This window comes from Salvia miltiorrhiza, chromosome 6 (genome assembly GCF_028751815.1).
Source record: "Salvia miltiorrhiza cultivar Shanhuang (shh) chromosome 6, IMPLAD_Smil_shh, whole genome shotgun sequence".
NCBI lineage: Eukaryota > Viridiplantae > Streptophyta > Magnoliopsida > Lamiales > Lamiaceae > Salvia > Salvia miltiorrhiza.
In genome coordinates this window covers 5,650,542-5,673,509 of record NC_080392.1, presented here as the reverse complement: position 1 = coordinate 5,673,509, position 22,968 = coordinate 5,650,542, and the positions used below count along the sequence as shown (strand labels likewise).

Here is a 22,968-nt window from a genome sequence, read left to right as displayed (position 1 = left end):
CTTAACCTATGTGGCATATCTAAAATCTCACCATTTCAAAATTTACCATATATAATCTTCATCATTTATTAATTAATTAACTATTACATTCTATATAAAGATTCATCAATCATAATAAATATAATTAATAATAAATGTATATATATAATAATATTAACATTACATATAATATAAATTAATAATTTTATTATTTATTTTATCTAGATAAAAATTAGATTTATATATCTAATAAGAAAAAAATTATAATCTATATACGATAAATTATTTTAATTGAATGTTAGTGATTAGATGTATATTTGTTATATATTTCTCAATAGCGTACATATTATATGTATATGTTGCAATATATTATATTGTATGAATATATATATATATATATATAATATTTATATTCTTAATTTTCAATAAAATTAATTTTGAATTGAGACATGCACGTATATGTAAATTATAAACGGGTCTGCTCATTGATTTACATGTTTGCATACTAAGGCACAAATTCTATAAACTGATTACTTTAAAACAAAATCTTATTTTATGTCTATCAAAAAAAATTTATTTTTATTTTTTATAAATTAAATCCATACATTTTATTTATACAGGGAAGAAAAATATATTCTTCATTTCTGCAAACTTTATTTGTTTATGTTTGTCCATTACAACAACAACAACAACAACAACAACAACAACAACAATAATAATAATAATAATAATAATAATAATAATATATTTAATTTAATTTAATTTGAAAAAATAGATTGGTTTGATTAAGTAAATTATTTCTTCAATTTAATTTGATTATAAAATAATATATTTTGTATAAAATTTTAAAAATAAAATTTGGATTCAACATAGATTTTTTATGAAAATCTATCAATTAAATTACTAAATAAATTAATACAATTTGAATCTCGTGTCAACTTTCTTAAGCTACACACGAGATGATTTTCAAAACTTAGTTATGGTCTTTCAAACTTCAAACGAGATAATGTTCACGAGTCAATTATTCTTTCAATTTTCAGACGGAATGATGCTCGAAACTCAAGATTTGAAGATAATTAATGTTCACGAGTCCATTTTATTCTTTCAAATTTTAAACGAAATGATGCTCGAAACTCAATTATGATATTTCAAGCTCCACATGAAATAATGCACAAAAAATTGTCAAGATTTTTCAAGCTGCATACAAGATGATGTTTAGAAGTTAGTTATGATCTTACAAGCTAAAGATGATAATGATCTTTAAAGCTACACACAAGATAATTCTTGTAACTTAAGGGCGTGTTTGATATTGGCTAATACATTGTATTAGCTAATTTAGTACATATCAGTCTAGTGTTTGGTATTATTTAGTAATAATGCGGATGATCTGGTTTAATCCCACGACCCGGTATTATTAATCCAGATTTCTTAGGATTAATAATACCACCTCCCCCTTAGGATTAACTTAATCTAGGATATTATGTATTTAGCCATGATAGCAAACACCAACTCAATATTAATAATATGTCATTATCCATGCTAATTATCCTGGTTACAAATTATCCTACATAATCCTTTACTGAAAACCAAATGAGCCCTAATTGTGGTCATTCAAAGTTTAAATGAGATGATACTTACAAGTTAAATTTGAGATGATTCTTGGAACCCAATTATAATATTTAGAACTAATAATGCATAAAAATTTGTCAAGATTTTTTCAAGTTCCATACAAAATGATGTTTACAAGTTAGTTATGATGTTAGAAGCTCCAAATCATACAATCTCACAAGTCAACTTTCATTTTTAAAGCTTCAGATAGTGATGTTAAAAAAAACTTGACGCAAAAAAGTTCATTTTTTGTATTTTAAGGTTTAGACGAGATGATACTCAAAAGTCTGATGTTCAAACGTTAGTTGTCGTCTTCCAAAATTTAGATTATGATATGATCCTACAAGGTTCAGACGAGATGATGCTCAGATGAAATAAAATTTTCAATATCGATACATTTTTCAAAATATTATTAAATAAAAATCTACATAAAAAAATATTTATTATTCTAACAAAATGTTAATATTTAATTGAGGAATATGATTCAAATTAATATAATTTCAACTATATTACCTTAAATTAAATAAATTTGAAAATAATTTATATAATAAATTAAAATAATTTCCCGTCGAATTTCGACGGGTAATACACTAGTACAAACTTATAGAAACTCATGATTGTCATGTATTTATAGAGTTATCGATTATGGTCTATTTAAAATTTTAAGAGGCCCAACTAAATACAAAGTCCATTTCGCCTAATTACATCATTTTCTCAGCCCATCAATAAAAGATATTCTCAAAAATATAACTCCCCATACAAATGCATATTATGTTGTTGTATGACTTGTATCCAAGGACGTCTTTGAGTTGTGTTTTATTTCTGAGTTGGATCTCTGTCAACACAAAAGGTTTCACGATTTAAATATTACTATTATATTTAAAATGATAGGTGTTAGTATGATCATACTGACGTTTTTATAAGACACTAGTTATTTTTGGCCAATGCTGATTGACCATTCCCTATTAATCATAATTTAAATAGCATTATTAATTAACATTCCAATGGCTGACGACTGACGTTAATTATCATAAATTAGAAACAAAAAAATTATAAGACCATCCACATCGTCGGCTCATAGGATTGACTTGAGTCAATTCAAACTATGAGTCGATTGAAGTAGGCTCCCTTAGCTCGAGTCTCAACTCATCTGTCCATTTTCGGCATCGCGTGAAATGCACGTGCTTAAAAAAATGATTTTAAATTTCTAATGGCTATTTTGCGCGATTTTTTTTTCTTTTTCAATTTGCAACGGTCATCAACTATTATTAAATTTTTAATTTTTTTTATTCAATGGCATTGTAGCCTTTTTTTTTTAAAATTTATTCTCCTATAAATACCCCCTCCCTCCTCCCTTCAAATTTATTCTTCTACACTCCTATCTCCTAGTCCTATCTCATATCTCTCGTCTCTAAATTTCTCTCTCAATTTCAAATGGATCCCAACGATCCCAATACCTCGAATTATTTTTCGCTTCATTAAACCGGTGGTCTTTCTGATCCATACTATCATCCGGACCTTTCGGCGGTCAATTTAGGTGACGAGACCCAAGGCACGAGTAAAGGCGAACCCGAGGCGGAGCCACAACCACGTGTCGATTCCTCGGCGAACCCGCGTCGAGCCCATGAATTCCACACACTGGGACAGAGCCTCCGAGCTTTACGGGTAAAGACGATTCTTCAACGCGCACTACCCTCAAAAAAATTGCCGAGGAATACAAGATGAAGAATCGTCTCAAGAGGGAGATCGACGACGACCGTATCATGTTCATGGATACGTCGAACATGACAGCCGAGCAATTGAAATTCCATCGAAAACAAGTGGCGGTGATTCTCGCAAGGAATAGGGGCGAAAATTAATCTAGTTTTAAATTTATGAATTTTTAATTTTATATAATTTTAATTTTTAGTATTTTAAATGGGTTAATTGCCTGTAAATCCATAACGTTTTCCCGCAATTGGTTTTTGCTCCTAATTTAAAAAGTCTACTTTTAAATCCATAACCTTTTATTTTTTCTCAAATTTATTCGGTGACCAATTTTTTCTTACGCCGATGCGGTGGCAGCTAGAATTGATACGGTGGCACATTAATGACATGTGGATTTAAAAAAAAAATTAAAATAAAAAATCCACATCATCATCTTCCCCAACCTTCCCCACTCCCAAACCCTAATTTCCCTCCCCCCTCCTGCCGCTGCCAACCCTATCTGCTTGAGCTGAGCCGCCACTAGTCGTCCTCCAATTCGGGGAAGCTGTTGATGACGATGTCGTAAGCGCTGGACTCCGCCTGCTGCATTTGCTCCCTAATGTCGTCCAGATCGGGCAATGCCACGAACGACCCGACAGCTGCGCACACGTTATCTCCACGCCTGCAGCGATTGCCGGCCCCCAACAGCCCCAAGAAGCGGGAATCAAGAATCTGGCTTGGGACTTACACCATCGCGAAAAAACTTCGAGAGATGATCAGAGCTGCCACAACGTCTCCAGCAACATCCTCCCCGCCCTCGGCGTCCACTCCCTTAGAAAGCCCAAGCTCCACCCCTTTATCATCTCCTCCATTGACCCACGCTATAGGTTTGATTTATTTCATTAAGATTTTGTTTTCCTTGCTGCTGATTTAGACTGCTTCTGTCGATTATGCTTCACTTGATTTCCACCGCGGAAATGGCTGTGCGTTCCGTCCTCAGCCAAAAGTAGGGGGCCGGCGGCGACGGCTGGTGGGGTGAGGGGAGAGGGCGGCAGAGGGTGGGTGGGGGGGGGGGGGAAATTAGGGGGCGGCGGCGGGTGGGGGGAGGAAAAATTAGGGTTTGGGAGTGGGAGAGGTTGGGGAAGACGATGATGTGATTTTTTTTTTCTTTTTTTTATTTAATTTTTTTTACATGTCAAAAATATGCCTAGGTGTCAATTTCGGCTCGGCTGCTACCGTGTCATTTGCGGCGCCGACGTAAGAAAAAACCGGCCACCTAACAATTTGAGATAAAAATAAAAGGTTATGGATTTAAAAGTAGACCTTTTAAATTAGGAGCAAAAATCAATTTCGAAAAAACGTTATGGATTTACAGGCAATTAACCCATTTATAAATTAATGAAATATTAATTTTAACAGCTGTGCTATTTAAATTTATTTAAATTGGTGTCCTTTAAATTAAATAAAAAAAATCAAAAATCAAAATTAATAAATATGAATTAGAAGAATGAGTCAATAACTGACTCAATCCAAGTCAAAATTTAGGATGGTATATCTTACGAGATTTGGACTTTATCCTTTTTTCTTTTCTTTTTTGGGAAAATGTGCAAATTGACCCCCGAAGTAGTAGCCCCTATAGCGTATAACCCCTCTTACTCATTGTGTGTGCAACTAAACCCTCGAATTCAAAAAAATCGTGCAGATTGCCCCCTCTGACCTAACGCCGTTAATGGCCGTTAGTCAACTTTTTTTTTTAATTAACTCTCATTTCTCTTGCTCAGCTCTCTCCAAAAAATCTCGGTCAAAGCCCCTTTTCTCTAAAAAAATCACGCACAAAAAAAGGAAACCCTCCTCCTCCAAAATTTGATCGCCGTCGCCGCTGATTCAAGCTCTGGTGAGACCAAGCGAGGCTGGCCGAGGGTGCCGCCCCTTTCCTTCTCTCCTGGGCCCTAAACCTCGGAGCTCTCTCGGCTGCACACGCTCAGCGTCAAGGGCGAGCCCTAATTCCCCCCTTCCGTCTGAAATCGCCGCCGCGATATCCGACGAACCTACCGCCTACCGCCAACGACACCCACCGCATGCTCTCTCTCTCTTAATCTATGACAGATCACAAGCCCTAGCTTTTCTCGATGAGGAGTCGCCTCTTTCTCTCAAATCCGGCGAAATCGCCGCCACTGCTGCTAAAAGGCCGGTAAGCAGCCAATCCATGGCTCCAGTGCAGCCGCACCCGGCCGGAGCGCCGCCTCCTGCTCGATTCTCCTCTGAAGAGGACGAAGGATTGAACCTTAGCACCGACCTGCCTCCACCGCTCGAATTTTGAACGAAGAGCGCCGCACACGCTCCCCATCACCACCGGCTGCTCTCTCTCAAACTTGCATTGCAGATCTCTCGATCTGAGATCTGGTCGCGGAGACCGCCGCCGGGCACTCTTTCGGCTGATATGCGGTCGTCCTCTCTTTGTGATGTTTTGCAAGGCGTCGGCGCTGTCGCCAAATTTGACGCCTCTCACAATGTAACGATCATAACCTCCTTATTTTCGCTATTTCTATATAATGTCGATTTGATTGGAATTGAAATTGGATTAATCGTTTGTGTTGCTGATAAAAGATGATCCAACAACTTGATGATTCAACCACCGTTAGCGGTGGTGCAGTGGCCGAGAGAGAGAGAGAGAGAGAGCTGAGCGAGAGAGATGAGAGTTAATTAAAAAAAAATTGACTAGCGGCCGTTAACGGCGTTAGGTCAGAGGGGGTAATTTGCACGGTTTTTTGAGTTCGGGGGTTTAGTTGCACACACAGTGAGTAAGAGGGGTTATACGCTATAGGGGCTACTACTTCGGGACCAATTTGCACCTTTTCCTTTTTTTTTTTTTAATAATTGATTTCTTGCATTCTCCTTTGTAAAAACTGATTACACACTTTATTTCATGCTAAAGTAAAATCGTTGGTTATGATCTCAGGGAGACATAAATAATTTGATTCTTCATTAATTTAGGATGCCTTAGTCTATATTTTGTTTTTAAAAAAACTGCAGGCACATATAAATGCACTAAAACAGAACATTTTCTTATTTTTCTATTTTATTTATTGGGAAAATTATATTTCCTACTCTTCCAATTTAATTGGGCGCCACACAGAAACCTCCAATATTCGTGGCAAAGTTTGGTCCTTTTCTTAAATGTCGTGTTTATATTTCCTGCTCTTACCTTGATCACACACACACAACACACAAACACACACTAACCTTCACATCCCACGTTTCTGTTCATCACTTCTCCTGCAATCCATGCTCAAAGCCTCCAGATTTTCCTTATCTTCCTTTAGTCACTTCGATTTCAAGAAATGGCGGCTCGAATAATCTCGAACGTGGATAGCAATTTCTTCAGCTTTTCATATGGAACAAACATTAAAACTTCAATATTCAGAACTCAGCCGCTGACCGGGTTGCCCTTGAAGAAAAGATTGAATTTTGAGGCTCTTTGCAGCATTAAAGAGAGAGAGCGCGAAAATGCCGCAGAGGAGCAACGAATTGTAAGTGGGATTGTTGTGGATGACGAGCTGAGGGAGAAGGAAGGTGTTTTGAGAGTGGGTTTTAATGGGGATTGGCCGCCGTGGAAGAATCTTCCTCAGAGATACAAGCTCATTGGGACTACATCCCTAGCCTTCGTTATTTGCAACATGGATAAGGTAAATTCGTGTGACTGTGAGTTATAGCTTATACATGTTTTGTCGGAATTGATTAGAATTATTGTTAATTTGGAATTTTGGATGTGATTGGAAAATAGTTCGCGTAATATTTTCAATCTTCATGAAATTTGGTATTGGGGAAAATAGTTTCAGAATGGAATTTTGGTGGGAACATTATGTTAGATAATGTAAATTTATTTTTCCTATATGGGCTGAACTGTACTTGCTTTTGTTTTAGATATATATAGCTACATTGCTGCATAACATAGTTATGGTTATTCATGAAGTTTTTCTTGCCAAGTTGCTGACAATTTGCAATAGCATTAATAGGATGTGTGATTTTAGGTTAACCATGAACTGATTTTTCATGCACTTAATAGGTAAATTTGAGTATTGCTATAATTCCGATGTCGCATCAATTCGGTTGGAATGCTTCTGTGGCTGGATTGGTGCAGTCATCTTTCTTCTGGGGTTATGCTCTTAGTCAGTTGCCTGGTGGTTGGCTTTCGAAAATATTTGGTGGGAGGTTAGTTTCTTAGGCCTAACTCCACATTCTTAGTATGCATTAGATACATTATTGTAAATCATGGCCTGGCTTGTTTTAGGAGCCATTTGGTGATTAATTGTGCATATCAATAATATTGTCATATTAAAAAATATGTTGTATGCCCGTTATTATAAAAAGCCTGTTGCTACTTTAACTAGGTTGAGTGTTCTTCCTTTGAGCTGACTTTATTTCTTTTTATCACAATCAGATATCTTGTCAGGTTTTTGTAATTAGAGCTTTTGCAGTACAATAGTGTTTTACCGAAGTCTCATGCTTGGGAAAGGTTGACAACCTAATGATTTGTTTCTTTTTTTTTTTTTTTTTTTTCCTGTGGACTATACTGAAAATGGAAAGTTTTCTATTATGCAGTCAATCGGATGTAGAGTTGTAACTTTTAGCTTTGTCATTTTGTTTTTTTTCTTTCCCGTGACGAGTGCTTCTCTACCATGAGCAGAAAGGTTGAATAGGTTCTAATCCTCCTAAGCATGTGTCTTTTATTCCACTGATAATTGTTATCTGATTCTTGCTCCACAAAGGAGGTTACACTCTTTTCTTCAGAACAGGAGAAGAAAAAGTGATACCATGAGCCTCATTCTTCTAATTGATCACCTTATATATGTGCAGAAGAATTCTCGAGGTGGGCGTCCTGGTCTGGTCATTGGCCACAGCAATGGTTCCCCTACTTGCTGGCTTTATGCCGGGACTTGTTTTGTCCAGGATTTTGGTATTTCCATGGCCACCTACTCTTCTTAATAGTTATCTTATCTAAGATAAATACTGTTTCTCACTTCCTTATTAGCTGTGACTGTGAGCAAAATAAGGCTCTTTGGGCTGGCTATGGCTTCATCTACTGGATTTCTTTCAAATAATTGTGCTTGCAATATAAATTTATCTGCTGACTACCTTAATAAATGATCCAGGTTGGGATAGGAGAAGGTGTTTCGCCATCTGCTGCAACTGATATGATTGCCAGGTGCTTCTTTTTTACGGGTTTCTTAAAATTGAACGAAAAGCATAAATGAGATGAAAATTGTGAAAAATAAGAGAGGAATATGAGAATAAAAGAAAATAACACTTAGATAGTTTATTTGAAACTATGAAAATATTTTGTCACTTTATAGTGCATCTCTTTGCGTAACTTATAATTTCTGTGATAAAGACCATTATGGTCCACATTTTCCTCTTACTGAACTAATATCTGTTTGTTGACCATTGGAATTTTGGGGCTTCTGTTTAATTTGGTAGCTTATTTCTGTTATGTGGTTTCCGCTAATAATTGTTAATATCTTTCCTCTAATGCTCAGCTCGAAAGGCTTTCACCCACATGGCTATTTCATTGTATTTCTGGCTGTATAATAGGCCACTGTTAACCATATAAAGTAAATGCTTCTACTCAATTGTCTTATCATTTTATGACTGTGGAGTGGCTAAGGAAGGAGGAATGGGATTGCATTATTTAGTGAAAAAGATTGGTATCTCTGATTTTATTTTCTGTAACCACATCATTATGTTGTAGCTTTTGATGGATCTATTTTCTGTATATTTATTCCTTCCTGTTGTTGTTACATAACTTACATTGATATGTATTTTTTCAGGACTATACCAATAGAAGAACGTTCCCGCGCAGTATCAGTTGTTTTTGGTGGTTTGAGCTTTGGAAGTGTCTTGGGGTAATAATCATTTAAACAATTTTCATTTTGTCTTATTATGCCCCACATTTGTTAGGTTTTGCAAAATCATATATGGAAGATGAAAGAAAGCACATAAAATCTATTCCTTCCATAGTGGAACTTAAGTGATTAACAAGAGGAGAGGTAGCATAGATTTAAATGGCTGCCTACAAAACTGCATATAATCTAACATGCTAGAATTCTTTACACTCATTCTTAGATTTTTGTTTTGTCGAGTGTTATCGTTAAGTTTCTGCTCTTAACATTTGGAACTTCAAACTGCAGACTTATTTTGGCTCCACCGCTAATCGAGAATTATGGCTGGGGATCTGTATTTTACATTTTTGGCTCTCTAGGTATAGCATGGTAAGTATCTAGATTCCAAACAAGATTGCTTTTCCCTGTCTCTCGTAATCTGAAGTAGAGTCATGTAAAAAGTGAAAAAGTTCCCCTTTGTATCTAGTGCTTTCATTCTCTAATCTATTCTTTTTTTTCTTGCTTTAGTTGGGTAATTGTTCTTTATTTTCTATAACTATCTATCTCAAGTTCCATAGGTGGAGGATATATGCAGTGCTACAATACTTTCCTCCTAAAAATGTTTCCACAATATTTCAGGTATTCAATATTTCAGGTCGTTAAAGAAGATAAGGTTCCTTTTGCAGCTTCTCACCAATCATGTATGTCTTTTTTTCTTTTTGATGCCCGATTGTCTTTAGACTTATCTTAATTGACATTGTTATTTCATTAGTATTAGTCTTTCTCAATGTTTAAAATCTTCATGTAGCTCAAAATCATCCAAATGCCATGGTTTGTTATAGATTTGAAAATTTTCCTGAATCCTTTTGTTAAATAAACCACGGCACATTTTTGGCTTATATCCAATTCCACTTGTTTCGGCTTCTTCTGCCTCACTTCATCTGACAAATACCTACCAATTTGTGTTTCATTTTACAATAGAGTGAGAAATCTTATGTAGGGTACATTTGCTACTGGAATGAATTAGTTATATATAAAGAATATATTCTTAGAAATTAGAATAATATTTTCTCCTTTGTTGCACAACTATTTATCTTCGGCAGGGCCTCAGACTGCCCCTATGAACAAGTCATGGACTTCCTCTTTGCAAGATTTGGGCGGCTCACTGACGGTAGGTCTATTCTGTTCCATGTATTTGGCATCATATTATGAAATCAACATCAGCACGATTTTGTATCTCATACATCAAATCTTAGAATCCTAATATTTTATCCCTGGGTCCAATCAGAGCAACAGCATTTATCATAATAACGAAGATTTAATGTAGGTCTTTGCTTGGCATCTGCCCTTATACTAATATCTCATATAGTGAGGAATGGGTGGAAATCTAGAAACAGTTAACCTGAAGAGCTGATAAACAAAAAACAATGTTGTGACTAATCAATTTGTCTGTGTTGCCTTTTTTGGATGATTCACAGGATGTACCTTGGAAGGAATTTTTCAAATCTAAAGCTGTATGGGCGATGATATATACTCATTTTTGTGGAAGTTGGGGTCACTATTGCTGCTTATCCTGGCTTCCTACTTACTTCAGGTGCATTTCTGATTTTAAGTATTATATCTGGACCTTAGATTCTTTCAGGACATTGCTACGTAATTATTTCCTCAGGAAACTTTTAGATCTTTAACACTGATGGATTTTTGACAAAAAAAAATGCTATATTGTTATTGATTTCACATGTTTTAGATAAAACAACAATCAGATTTTTTTCCATGCTAGCTCTAGGTTTTGCTAACTCTGAAGTTCTGAAATTGTAACGGTTAAGTTTCCTGTAGAACAAGGAAATGTAATTATACCCTTGTAATCATGAGATTTAAATTTAAAGGTTTCATATTTGTCGTAGGTGGTATTGATCAAAATATATAATTTTCTTTGATTTTAGTAATCTTACTATATAAAAGTATAGGAACATCAGATAGTTAAATGAAGTATTTTTCTCTATCCTGTATCCTTCTCTTCTTTATCAGTTCAGTAAAGCTATTTATTTTAGTCTCGCGTTCTTTTTAAACATCATACAATATCCCTTGCAGTGAGGAGCTGAACCTTGACCTGACAGAAGCAGCATGGGTACGTCTAAGAATCTTTGTTTAACAAGTTTCCAAATGGCAATCTCTTCATTAGCTTCGATATTAGAAAGTGATGTTTCTTTAGTTCATCTTGTTCAAATTGAGGAATCTTTTGCAACAGTCAAACAGCCATTTCAAGTTCAGGAATGTCGAATAGATTAAATAAACGAAAATAGCTGAGGTGATTCATGAACTTAGTTAGTTGCCTACTGAACTGTATAAAATTTAGTTCCTGAAAGGAACCATTGACTGTCTTTTCCCGTAGCTATTTTAAAATTACATAGAACTGACTAATGACCTTTATTAGGCCTAAGTAATGCCAAAAATAGATGTAGCGCTATGTGTACATCTCTCCTACATGTGTTGGAGAAAGTTTGTTTTTATTGTAACGACACAGTTATAACATGATGCCATGTTTTCTTTAACTGGTAATAGCAACTTTCTTATCTTTTCGTGAAATTACAGGTCTCGGTTCTTCCTCCACTAGCATCAATCTTTGTGACCAGCATTGCATCCCAGTCGGCTGACTACTGGATCTCAAACGGGATTGAAACGACAGTGGTGAGTTGAAGAGGGACCCTCGTTTATGCACACATATATAGACATCAAATTCTTCCTTGAGTTGAAAGAATAAGTTAAGAAAACAATCTTAGCATCATATATAACATATAATGCCCAAACTTGGGATGAGAATGCTTGCTCGTTTTTGTGTACAGTCCTCTGTTTTGGTTGTTCCTTTAATGAGAAACATGAGTCTTCTGCATTTGGCTACATAAAACCAAAAACTCGTGTGCTTTGTGTGGAAACAGGTTCGGAAGATTTGCCAAACGATTGCTTTCCTGTCTCCTGCAGCTTGCATGATTCTTTCTTCTTTGGACTTAGGGCTGAGTCCATGGCAAGTCGTAGCTATTCTCACGAGTGGTTTAGCACTATCAAGCTTTGCTTTATCAGGTTCAAACGGAGGCCCTTTACTTATTTAGAGAAGTATATACATATCCTTTCATCAAATAATTAATCTTATCATTTATAAACAGGACTATACTGTACCCACCAAGACATTTCTCCCGAGTATGCAAGTGTCCTTTTGGTATGTACACGAACAAAATTGCTCCTAAATACTTGTAGAGAGTAGTTTATAATAGGCCCATTCGCCTGCTTTTGTCCAAAAAGTTTGCCTAATATGATATCTCTGATTACCTATTTATTCAATACAATGTTGCAGGGCATTACCAACACCGTTGGAGCGGTACCTGGAATAGTTGGCGTTGCTCTCACGGGCTACCTTCTCGACTCAACTCACTCGTGGGGTGTAAGTTCTTTTTTCTTGAATTTTGACCTCTTGTGCACAATTATCTTGTTAGTGCAAGCATTTCATTGCGTTTTTCATGTAGATGTCGTTGTTTGCTCCATCGATCTTCTTTTACCTTACCGGCACAGTTGTATGGTTGGCATTAGCTAGCAGCAAACCGCAAAGCTTCTCGAAGAGTGATTGACTCCGTTGCCATCATCCTGTTCAGAAGTATTATTGATCTGAACAACAATTTTGTGCAGTAGGTTTGATTACATAGGTTACTTATATCCCTAGTTTACACTCTATACCAACATCATCATATATAGGCTTTTCACAAATATATTAGCCAATTCTTGACTGTAGAATTAATCTCATTGTATAATTTGTATAGCTCTTTATGATCATGGCTTGTAAGGGTACATTGCTATATTGTAGGATATTTTTCCACGTTAGGAAATTTGTATTTATTAAAATCGTTTTGTTTTGTTTGCGATAATATCATATTACTTCATCCGTCCACAAAAAATAGTCATAATTATCGAATCCACTATAGTGAAATTAAGCAGGAATATTTCCAATGTTTCAGTTGAACAAATGGAAAAGAATTAGAAACAAAGTAATTGTTCAATCAATCAACTAAATAAACTCCTAGGTCCAGTGTATCTACATGCATGCAGGGATAGAAACATTAGGCATGCCAACAAACACAATGGAGTAAGGGGCCACTGTTATCAGCTCCGATGAATTCACCCTAACAGGCTGCAGGGAAGGTATGGTCCCCGACGAGTCGACGCTCAGCGCCTTCCCGTTCAGCATAACCGTACGGCTCCGTATGTTGCCACCCATTGGAGTCAGATGGTACTCTTCTCTCACAGCTTCAGACATTTGTTTCCGGTGACGCAGCAGATTCCCTCTTGATCTATGATGCCTGTGCTTGTGGTGGTGGTGGTGGTTCAACGTCCCGTTGAAGTCGACTTTCGCCCTCACGGTCGTGTTCCCATCGATGTTTATTAGTAGCAGTGTGATCCCTTGCTGCAAAGAGTAGGTCTCAGAAGGCCGAGCCACAAATAAACTAACTATAAGGTTAAAAAACACTAAAAAAAACTAGCTTTGGGGAGGGGGGTGCTCGAGCCCACCCCAGCTCCCCCTTGCTCTGTTACTTACAGAGTGCTTTGCACAATGTGCGTATGCTCGGATTGTCTTGGTCCCGTTGAAGGTGGTTGACAGGACTTGCCTACCCATCAACCGGTGCCAAAGGAGAGCGCTGCACCATGGCCAACTGACAGCCGATCAGTGAGAGAAAACGCGATAGGAAACAGTGACATTCGATGAAAAAGAAATGCAGTTGACCTATAGTAGTCTGGATTTGGGATGAATGTGGTGGTGTTGAGCAAGCCATAGTTACCCCCAATCAACGTCTGCCTGCAGTATGTTTTCGTGTCGTAAGTGGAAGATCGACCTAGTTGATCCAAGTACCTATTCATACATCAAAAATGAAACCAATCTTTGTTAAGTTCAACTACAAACATCCAAGCCCAGTGAGATTAGCTTTTTCTGTATATGCTGTAATTGGCAATTACCAGAAGCTGAACACGAAAGCATTTGTGACTCCATCGTGGCCGCTGTTATAAGCCCCTCCGGCCTCACCAACCCAGGCGGCAGCTGAGTTTGGCGAAGTCCTGACCACGTTGTGGAGGTTCCTGAACACGTCGCCTCCACTCTCGAGAACAGATGGATTCAGAATCCTATCTACAAGGTGCTCATCACTTCCTACAAAAAGCAAAAAATCATAAATGTGAAATATGTCCAAAAATATAGATTGATTATCTTCTTGAATTACTTGGGCTTTGTAAAGTACCAGGGCCAAGATTATATATGTGGTGTGTGATCACATCCACTGATCCTACTGTTTTAGCTAGAAACTGCTGGAACCAGCCAGCATCAAAGAACCCTCCAGGCGCGATGATCTGTGGTCTGATATCGACCTCCTTGTATATTTCCTCGACTAAGTCATGTAGAGCGACTGTGTCAGATGCATACTGATCCGCAGAAATTCCAACCCCGATTCCTCTTCCACTCAGTTCATTTCCTGATGGGAAGGAAGCATGATATGAAGTATTCCATTATATAAAAGTTTTACTATCAAATTCACATGATCACAATCTACTCTTACCAAGTTCCCAACCATAAATCTTGTAGCCCTTTTTCACAGTATAACGAATGAGAGATGCAGCATTCGTGTAATCCCACGGGCCTACTGCAGTACCAGATTGTATAGACTTTCCACGTAGAGCATTCAATCCGAAAACAACAAGAGCCCTGAATCAAACAAACTCATGAAATGTGTTGGTAAGTTTGAATTTTAGTTCAATTTATTTTATAAGAGGTTGTTACCCTGATTCATTGAAGAAGGAATTCAGCTCATCCCATCTAGACAATGGCAGGCAGCCATTGGTGAAACCGAACATGATGGAAGAGTTCTTGGCGAACGGAATGCAGGGCTGTGATTCGTCTTCTGTCTCGTAGATGACTTTGTCTTGCAAGGTGCCACCCAATCTGATCTTCAATGGTGAAAATGCTACATGATTATGGGGCAAAAAAGGGCAAGTTTTGATGCATCATTTTCATCAAACATGAAAAATTAAGAGCTTTTTTGATGGAGAATACATTTTGAAGGATCTAATACCTTTAACAGCATTTAGGAAGACTGTATTCTTGAGATCCTGCACATAACAACATCAAACATAATTTCACAAGGGATGCTTTCTTCATAGTAAATACACAGCAGCATTAGCATTTGAAATTGGTGCCAGAAAATTTCTTCCAATAAATATAACAGAAACAATATGAAACACGGGCTTGAGTTGTGAATATGAAATAAGACATATAACACCATGAAATTCAACCTAACAAACTATGCCTGGTTATTAAATTTGATACCATTTTCTTGATTCAACTATAATTATGACATAGAACACTTGAATGTCATCATTCTGAACTTCAGCAACAGAACTAGATTTCTTCCAAACACTAAATCTCAACTCCAAACATCAACACAACAAATGCACAAGCACGTTCACACAAAAGCAGTAAACAAACATGAGAGAGAGAGAGAGAGACCAAGTTGAGCAGAGAAGCATGGCCCCAGCTACAAGTCCCATAATCACACTTCTCAGGTGGCCACCAATCCAAAGTTGCACAAATGAAATCATCATCTGTATTTGCAATGGGCATCTTCCCATCAATAAAAACACTGCCTTCAATGCTCACAATAGCCTGCACATAGCTCACACACACCACCAACACCCACCACCCCATTTGTAAAACCAAAGAACCCATCTTTCACAAGCCCACTAAGATTCAAGAAAGATATCTTAACACCTTCCAATCCTCATTTAAAACTATAAAAAAATAAAAATACAAAAAATAAAGATCACAAATTTACAACTTTTTGAAATGCGCAAGAAAACACCTTGTCCGTGAAAGATATATATATATGCATAACATTGAGCAGAGAATAAGGGCCCTACAGTACTAAACTACTGCAAATGAAGATTGACAAAGATTATGAGACATTTATGGAGTTAAGAGCAGCTTTATTTGAGCTAATAAGTGCAAGTAAATTCAAGACTTTCGTGATGCTTTCCTTTATGGTGTGGGAAACAACTCTTAAAAATGTGTGTGTATTGTGTGTGTATTATCAAAGTTGGTTGCAGTGGGCCAGTTCAAAAATGTGCTTTGCTTCACAAAAGTGTCAAAGATTTGCAGAAGACAGGGGGAAAGGTATGTGTTTAGAGATATAGGAATTTGTGAAATGTCAAAAAAAATAGCCGAATAAATAAAGATTAGAGCTTTATTTTTAAACGCCAAGATTAGAGCTTTATTAAGAATACTTTATTTGTCGAGTTAATTGCACTTTTTGGATTAAACTATTAAGTTTGCGTTACTCTTAATTAAATATATTCATCACTTGATAATTATTTAAGGAAACCGCCTCAAGGTTCAAACGAATAAAAGGTACATTGATAGACCAAAATGCCCCTCGTGAAATTAAAGGTAATTAAGGATTTAGGTCCTGTGTTCGAGTTCATCATGCGATATTTAAATTTCTTTATTTTAACTTATTACTCCCCCGTCCCACCGAAAATGGTGAGTATTTCTTTTTGGGCTCTCTCACCAAAAACGGTGCATTTCCTTTTTTGGTAATAATTTTACACTACAAACAATGTGACCCCACACACATTTACACTACAATCTTATTCTCCTTAAATCCCGTGTCCAAAAGAAGTGCACCACTTTGACCGGGACGGAGGGAGTATAATTTATCAAAAAATTAAAAATAGAGAAGGTTCGTATACCAAAATTTGTTGCATTAATTTATATTTGTATGATACTCTAATTAAATAAGCTAGGTTCCCTAAAAAAGTTAAGCTAGAGTTAATTTCTTTTTCGTTGTTTAGTATAATTGATTTCACAGTAAATTATCTAATTAAACAAAATTATTTTATACTCTATTCTCATAGAAATATAATAAAGCGGAAAAATTAATAACGCTTGACAATTGCTCTAGTTTTCTTATGATTCTTTTTCTTTTTCGAATCACAGAATTAAGACGCAACATCAAAATAAAAAAATCTTAATAAGAGACTTTCTATATTTCGAAAAGACTTTCTATTCCGACAATTTAATAACTTTAAACAACAGATCGCATAAAATACCTTTAATTTGACGATTTTATATATAAAAAAATGCTGATTATAAGCTATAGGGGAGAAAGTACACAAATCTTAGTCTGGGAGGTAAATACAGCTGAAAGATTGATTCTTAATCAAATAATTGTAAATAAGTATATAATTTAATTATTTCAATCTGAAAACAAACATAGGTTAGGTTTTTAACAGACCTAACTCATTTATAGAGAATCTTTCACATGAACATACTTGAGATCTAATCATGTGAGATTATATGTCAGATCATTAGCTTTAATTTCTAGCCCAATAATGACACTTGATACTTTTTACTTTCCATTATATATTTCTTATTGTATATATCCATATTCAATCATGCATATTTATGACGTATATAGAAGCTTTAACCCGAACAAAAATATTGCTGAAACAAAGTTAGCAACTATATATACATAATTAAGTTCTAAAAAAGAAATAGTCCTGACTATATATAGCATGCACTATAAAAAATTAATAGCAAGCTCAGCAATTGCAAATAAGTAAAATTTTGTTCAATTAACACGTATCGTACGTGCGTACAAATGGTTATATACGATCTTGATATTATAATTATACTACTATAGATGATATATATATTGATATATTAATTAAGGATATAAAATAGTATATAAATAGACATGTAACAAATTATGTATAGTGAAGAAGACAGCATATCCTCTCACATATTACCATTTCCATGAATTTGTATAAATCATTTGTAAGTTGAAAGTAATGTGAAAACTGTAACGTTAACATCATTAACTAATTTGCAAAATCGTAAAGTTGTTATCAGCTATGATAAGAACAACCAACAACTACTATATATATATGAATCTTGATAATGGTCCATCTCTATAACTAAAACTCAAACTTCATTGATTTTACGACATGATTTTTGTCATGCATGTAACATCATAGTTGAGAAATTTGTTACGACTAGACTTCTGCATTTAAACAAGGTATCAAAATCGATCCAAAGTCCAATTAAATTTATTTCTTGATTATTTTATGCTTTCCTTCATTCCCTCGATATTCCCTCTTATATCATTTTGATTAATTCCTTTTAAATATTTCATGTGCAAATTAATAGAGCTGCAGACGATCGAAGATAACTTTAAATATTCAACTTAAAATATTATATTCAAGATAAATTAAGAACGAATAATTATGTGTTTCGTTGTTACAAGAATATCATATATATATATATATATATATATATATATATACACACACACACTCCCACTACAACAAAAATCTCTTTATAGGACTCTCATAAGTGTCCTATTATGCAATATAATAGGACTTTCCCTCGTATAGGACTCTCCCGAAATGAGTCCTATCTGCGCTAGTCACAATATGTGTAATAGGACGCATGCGCATGTCCTATTCTGGGACACTTAGTTTAGGACACTCAGGAGAGTCCTATTAAAGGTTTACCACAAAATACATAATAGGACTTTTTTTTTTCTGTCCTATTCTGGGATGATTGCAGTCCCTTATTTTAGGATGCTAGGAGGCTTTTAAAATACAATTATAATATGGAAATAATGTTATAACTAATGCTTTTAAAATATGAGATCAATCCCAATATAAAATGCTTTATGTCAAATCTAAAATTTCAAACATCACTAATGAATATTCTGTTGAATGAATAGCTACTCAATCATGAGTAAAAAGCTTATTACATATTGTCTATATTGATATCAATTGTTTTAGAATGAGTTTCTGCTCATCAGTTCACTTTCTTTTAGAATGAGACCTCTAGCTAGGCTTCACTTTTAAAGCTATTTCAGCATCTCATCAATCCAAATCATCGGCTTTCACCTAAAATTTGCAAGAGAAAAAATCATTAGAATTGTAGACAAATTGGGAGAAGTACTGTATGGTTGTGATGAAGGAGACAGAGATATGGTTATGCAATCGACTGTCGATGATGAGGTGTATAAACTGGAATATTAAATGTCAATTTTGTGGTGTTGAAATATGTTAACTGCTATCTGCTGCAACAAAAAATACAGGTGCATTTTCTTGGCAATGCTATCAATTATATTTTAAAATAGAACAAGCATACCAACATAATCAACAACATAGACAAATAAAGATGATTACCAAGTGGTGAGGCCATGCAACGCATGTTCCGATTGCGTCTCCAATTGTAGACAAATTTGAATACGGCCTAATTAGTTCTTCATCCCATTCTATTGGAACTGAAACTTGAACTTCACACCATTGTAGTCCAAGTCGTTTTCCTCCAACTTCTTGATTTGGATCAACACTACGAATACGACCTTTTGCCACAGCTTTTCTAGAATTGAATAAGCTTTTCAAAAGCACCTCATCCCCAACCTGAAATGCATGTCCTAAATTAGCCACTAATAGAACGTTTATTTTATCTCAATAGCTACATGACTTTTACAACAACCAACACTACAATATATTGGGCTGAAACTCAGTTTTAGGAGGAAACAAAATCAGTAAAAGCAAAGACAGAGGTAGGAGAGCAAATAATGATAAAAGCAGGCACACAACTCTCTCCCATAATATAACAACTGATTATTGATGACTAAATTAATCAGGCTCAAAATAAAAAGAATATACCTGAAAAGAGTGTCCTATATTTACTGAGTTGGACGACTGACTCGGAGATGTAGGTTGCTGTCCTGTAGAAAAACTAGTATTCTGCTGCATTTTTTTTGTTAAACTTGCAATCAGAGTTGTCGCTGCGTTTACTTTTTCTTCCATTCTTACCAGCGCTTCTTGATTTTCCAAAAACATTCGATAACACTCACTACGACTAGGAACACCACCTGATATGTCAGAAGGGTTAACACCTAAACCAATCATTCGTACTCTACCACGGGGTTCTTTGCCCATAACTCTAGAAAATGTGTCACTTGGTCCAACTGAATCTTGGAAATCAGTTGAAAATTTAGATTGAATTTCTTTCATTTCTCCCTGTCATGTCAGTTTATAAAAAACATTTAACTTGTAAGTTTTAACATATAAAACTTGACTTTTTATGACTATCTTTAAAATTTAATCTTACCAGTGCAACTCCAACTTCATCGGATGATGGGTTACCACTGAGATCAGTGTAACAAGCTTCAAACATCTCGACACGTGATGGGGATCGACCCAATTTTTCTTTCTGCAAAAAGAAATTAACATGCTAATACGTTCATTTGTTGGTAATGTAAAATAGCTCAACAATAAAGAAATAAAATCATACCAACTCTTCCTCAACTTCGGCAAAACTTATCTTTCCAGTAGTTTGTTGCATAGAAGAACACTTTCTATGATCTCTATTTTTATCACTTATTTCCTGAAAACTAGAAGTTAGTTGAATAATATGTGAATAAACTAATGCGTCAAAATTTATATACCTGTACATCTTCTTTTGCCCAATATGATAACAAATTCTTCCACTGATCTTCATGTACCCGAATAGGTCTATTGTGGGCCTGATTCTCGATCGCTAATGTAGGAACAAAAGACCCACCTTTGACTCTAGATTTCCAATGTCTCCTCTTTTTGCCTATAGACAACAAAATCCAATGGTCTGCATCTTTGGGAACTTCGAATCTCTCCTATTAGAATAAATTAGGCATTTAAATATCTAAAATAATTATGTTAACTGAAAAAGAAAATGTAGCAAAATTCAGTACCTTCACCATCCTTAGTAATTCATCCTTTCTTATTTTTGGCATTTTTCGCCAGTCTTCAATGTCAAGAGGAGTAAACCTGCTATTTCTTGCCAATGTACCCAAAAACCCCGTAAAAATCTTTTTATTGGGGCCAATAGGCTGACCTCTCTTGTTGAAATTCACAAGTATGCGCCCTTCATTTGAGTTTCTTGCCCAAAGATTAGGTAAGTAAGTTGGACCCCGACTTTTCTTTGATGAACCTACCAATCACATGTAAGCACAATTTCTTTCTAAGTTTCAAACACATTCCATAAATGTAAGTAAAATTTCTTTCTAAGACTTGATTACCTTGTCCCTCACTAAATTCTGGCTGCAATTGTTGCTCATTCTCTTCTGTTTGATTGGTACTTTGCTGTTCGTATTCCTGTATCTCTTCCTCATCTTGTAATCTATGAGATACATCCTCATCTTGTAATCTATGGTTCAACTTTCTTTGTGCAATTGATTTTCGAGTCCTCAAAGTCATATCTACAAATAAAATATTATTTTCAGCTACATTAGAATTGTGCAAGAACTATGTAGTATCTTGATATAAAGTATATGTACCTTGACCCCCAATAGCCTGTTGTCCCCGAGCTACTTGACTAATTTTTGGTTGTGATTTCATAACACTATCCTGCTGTCCATGCTCCTTTATTTTATTGGCAACTGATATTTAAGGAAAAAAAATATTATCAGCAATAATCAGAAAATTATTATCCACAGAAAGTTTACCTTGCTGATCAATAGCTGCTTGTTTGATTTGTTGCTCATAAATCTCGATCTCCTCATCTTGTAATTCATAATTCGACTTTCTGCACAGTTTTGATCTCCGAGTCCTCAGAGCCATCATCACTACAAGAAAATTAGAGTCGTGATATATAATGTACTTTTAATAATAAAAAAAAACTGAAGGAACAGATTAGGACACACACTCAATTGACAACTGATATTTAACAATGACACACAACGTATTATAGAAATTGGAGAACAATAAGACATGTTTCCATATGAAACTGATATACACACACTTGTAATTTCAACACTAAGTCTAATGCTAAAGTCTCGTTCTAAACTAAGACCAAATCTCAATCAAGCCTCAACAACATATCCCGTAGTGCCTTCACGAGCCCAATTCAAATCTTCATTCTGTTGATCTGCATCTAAGACATTACAAACATCACTCTGCAAGTGGACATAGAATTCATCTATTAAATCCATATCATAGACATCCCTGGGCTTTGATTGTATAGCAACATGCCATCCTTTTTCATCCTCGTCTGCGACATAGAATGCTTGTTTTGCTTGAGATGCCAAGATGAACGGCTCATTGTGAGGCTTCAAATTAGAAAAGTTAACCATCGTGAATCCATCATCATCTTGTTTTATCATCTTTCCTTGAGAAACCCAATCACAATCCAATAAAACAACTTTCCTATCGCAATTGTAATCTAATTCAATAATATTCTTCAACAGTCCATAATATGCAACATCTCCCATAATAGGATTTTGATCCTTGGTACTTGAAAAACTAGATGTTGCTGCATTAACCACCACTCCACTATTTTGTGTTTTTCTCTTTGATTCCACTTCTTTTGTATGAAATCTGAAACCATTCACCAAAATTTTCTTGTATTGATTTCCAATAGGATTTGGACCATTTGCCAATAATTTCAAATCACATGAAAATGGATCTCCATCATTCAAGGACTGAACCTATTAAATCAAGCCAAACAATATTATCAATACCCTGTACTCATAATAAAAAAAAGTCAGTCAAATTGTTTATTACTTACTCGTTCAGCAAACCAGGATGCAAATTGTCTAACATGGATTCGTTCAATTTCATGTTTTCTCGAACGAGGATGCTTTTTCTTCACAATCTCAAAGTGTTCGCTGAATATGCATGGTTAATAATCATTAAACAATAATATTACATCTATTACAGAAAATAAAAGGCTGAAAGTGGATTATAACTTACTCAATGA

At 35.4% G+C, this 22,968-nt stretch overlaps 3 protein-coding genes across 5 annotated transcripts; 1 reads left to right on the top strand and 2 right to left on the bottom strand.

The window, feature by feature from the left end:
- The first annotated feature begins 6,429 nt into the window (after positions 1–6,429).
- Positions 6,430–13,043, top strand: LOC130988185 (probable anion transporter 6, chloroplastic). 2 transcript variants are annotated; one of them, XM_057911966.1, is made up of 15 exons: positions 6,430–6,959; positions 7,340–7,485; positions 8,131–8,230; positions 8,427–8,479; positions 9,102–9,176; positions 9,462–9,542; positions 9,792–9,853; positions 10,256–10,323; positions 10,631–10,746; positions 11,244–11,280; positions 11,745–11,840; positions 12,089–12,230; positions 12,314–12,366; positions 12,502–12,588; positions 12,671–13,043. In XM_057911966.1, the coding sequence occupies exons 1-15, from the start codon at positions 6,615–6,617 to the stop codon at positions 12,770–12,772; spliced, it is 1,563 nt and encodes a 520-aa protein (XP_057767949.1). In that variant the 5' UTR covers positions 6,430–6,614; the 3' UTR covers positions 12,773–13,043. The 2 variants fall into 2 exon arrangements, with proteins under 2 accessions (XP_057767949.1, XP_057767948.1); XM_057911965.1 differs by having other exon boundaries at positions 12,502–13,043.
- Positions 13,044–13,096: 53 nt separating this feature from the next.
- Positions 13,097–16,331, bottom strand: LOC130988186 (heparanase-like protein 3). 2 transcript variants are annotated; one of them, XM_057911968.1, is made up of 9 exons: positions 15,691–16,331; positions 15,257–15,293; positions 14,965–15,148; positions 14,744–14,889; positions 14,429–14,659; positions 14,151–14,340; positions 13,921–14,046; positions 13,735–13,834; positions 13,097–13,602 (listed from the first exon to the last, which is right to left on the bottom strand). In XM_057911968.1, exons 1-9 carry the CDS (start codon positions 15,907–15,909, stop codon positions 13,234–13,236), a joined length of 1,602 nt encoding a protein of 533 aa, XP_057767951.1. In that variant the 5' UTR covers positions 15,910–16,331; the 3' UTR covers positions 13,097–13,233. The 2 variants fall into 2 exon arrangements, with proteins under 2 accessions (XP_057767951.1, XP_057767952.1); XM_057911969.1 differs by having other exon boundaries at positions 14,965–15,131; positions 15,691–15,802.
- Positions 16,332–19,097: 2,766 nt separating this feature from the next.
- LOC130990400 (uncharacterized) lies at positions 19,098–21,830 on the bottom strand. The gene is made up of 10 exons (XM_057914638.1): positions 21,716–21,830; positions 21,548–21,649; positions 21,290–21,469; positions 20,963–21,201; positions 20,681–20,884; positions 20,527–20,619; positions 20,344–20,445; positions 19,896–20,252; positions 19,407–19,643; positions 19,098–19,121 (listed from the first exon to the last, which is right to left on the bottom strand). Exons 1-10 carry the CDS (start codon positions 21,828–21,830, stop codon positions 19,098–19,100), a joined length of 1,653 nt encoding a protein of 550 aa, XP_057770621.1.
- Between the last annotated feature and the right edge of the window lie 1,138 nt (positions 21,831–22,968).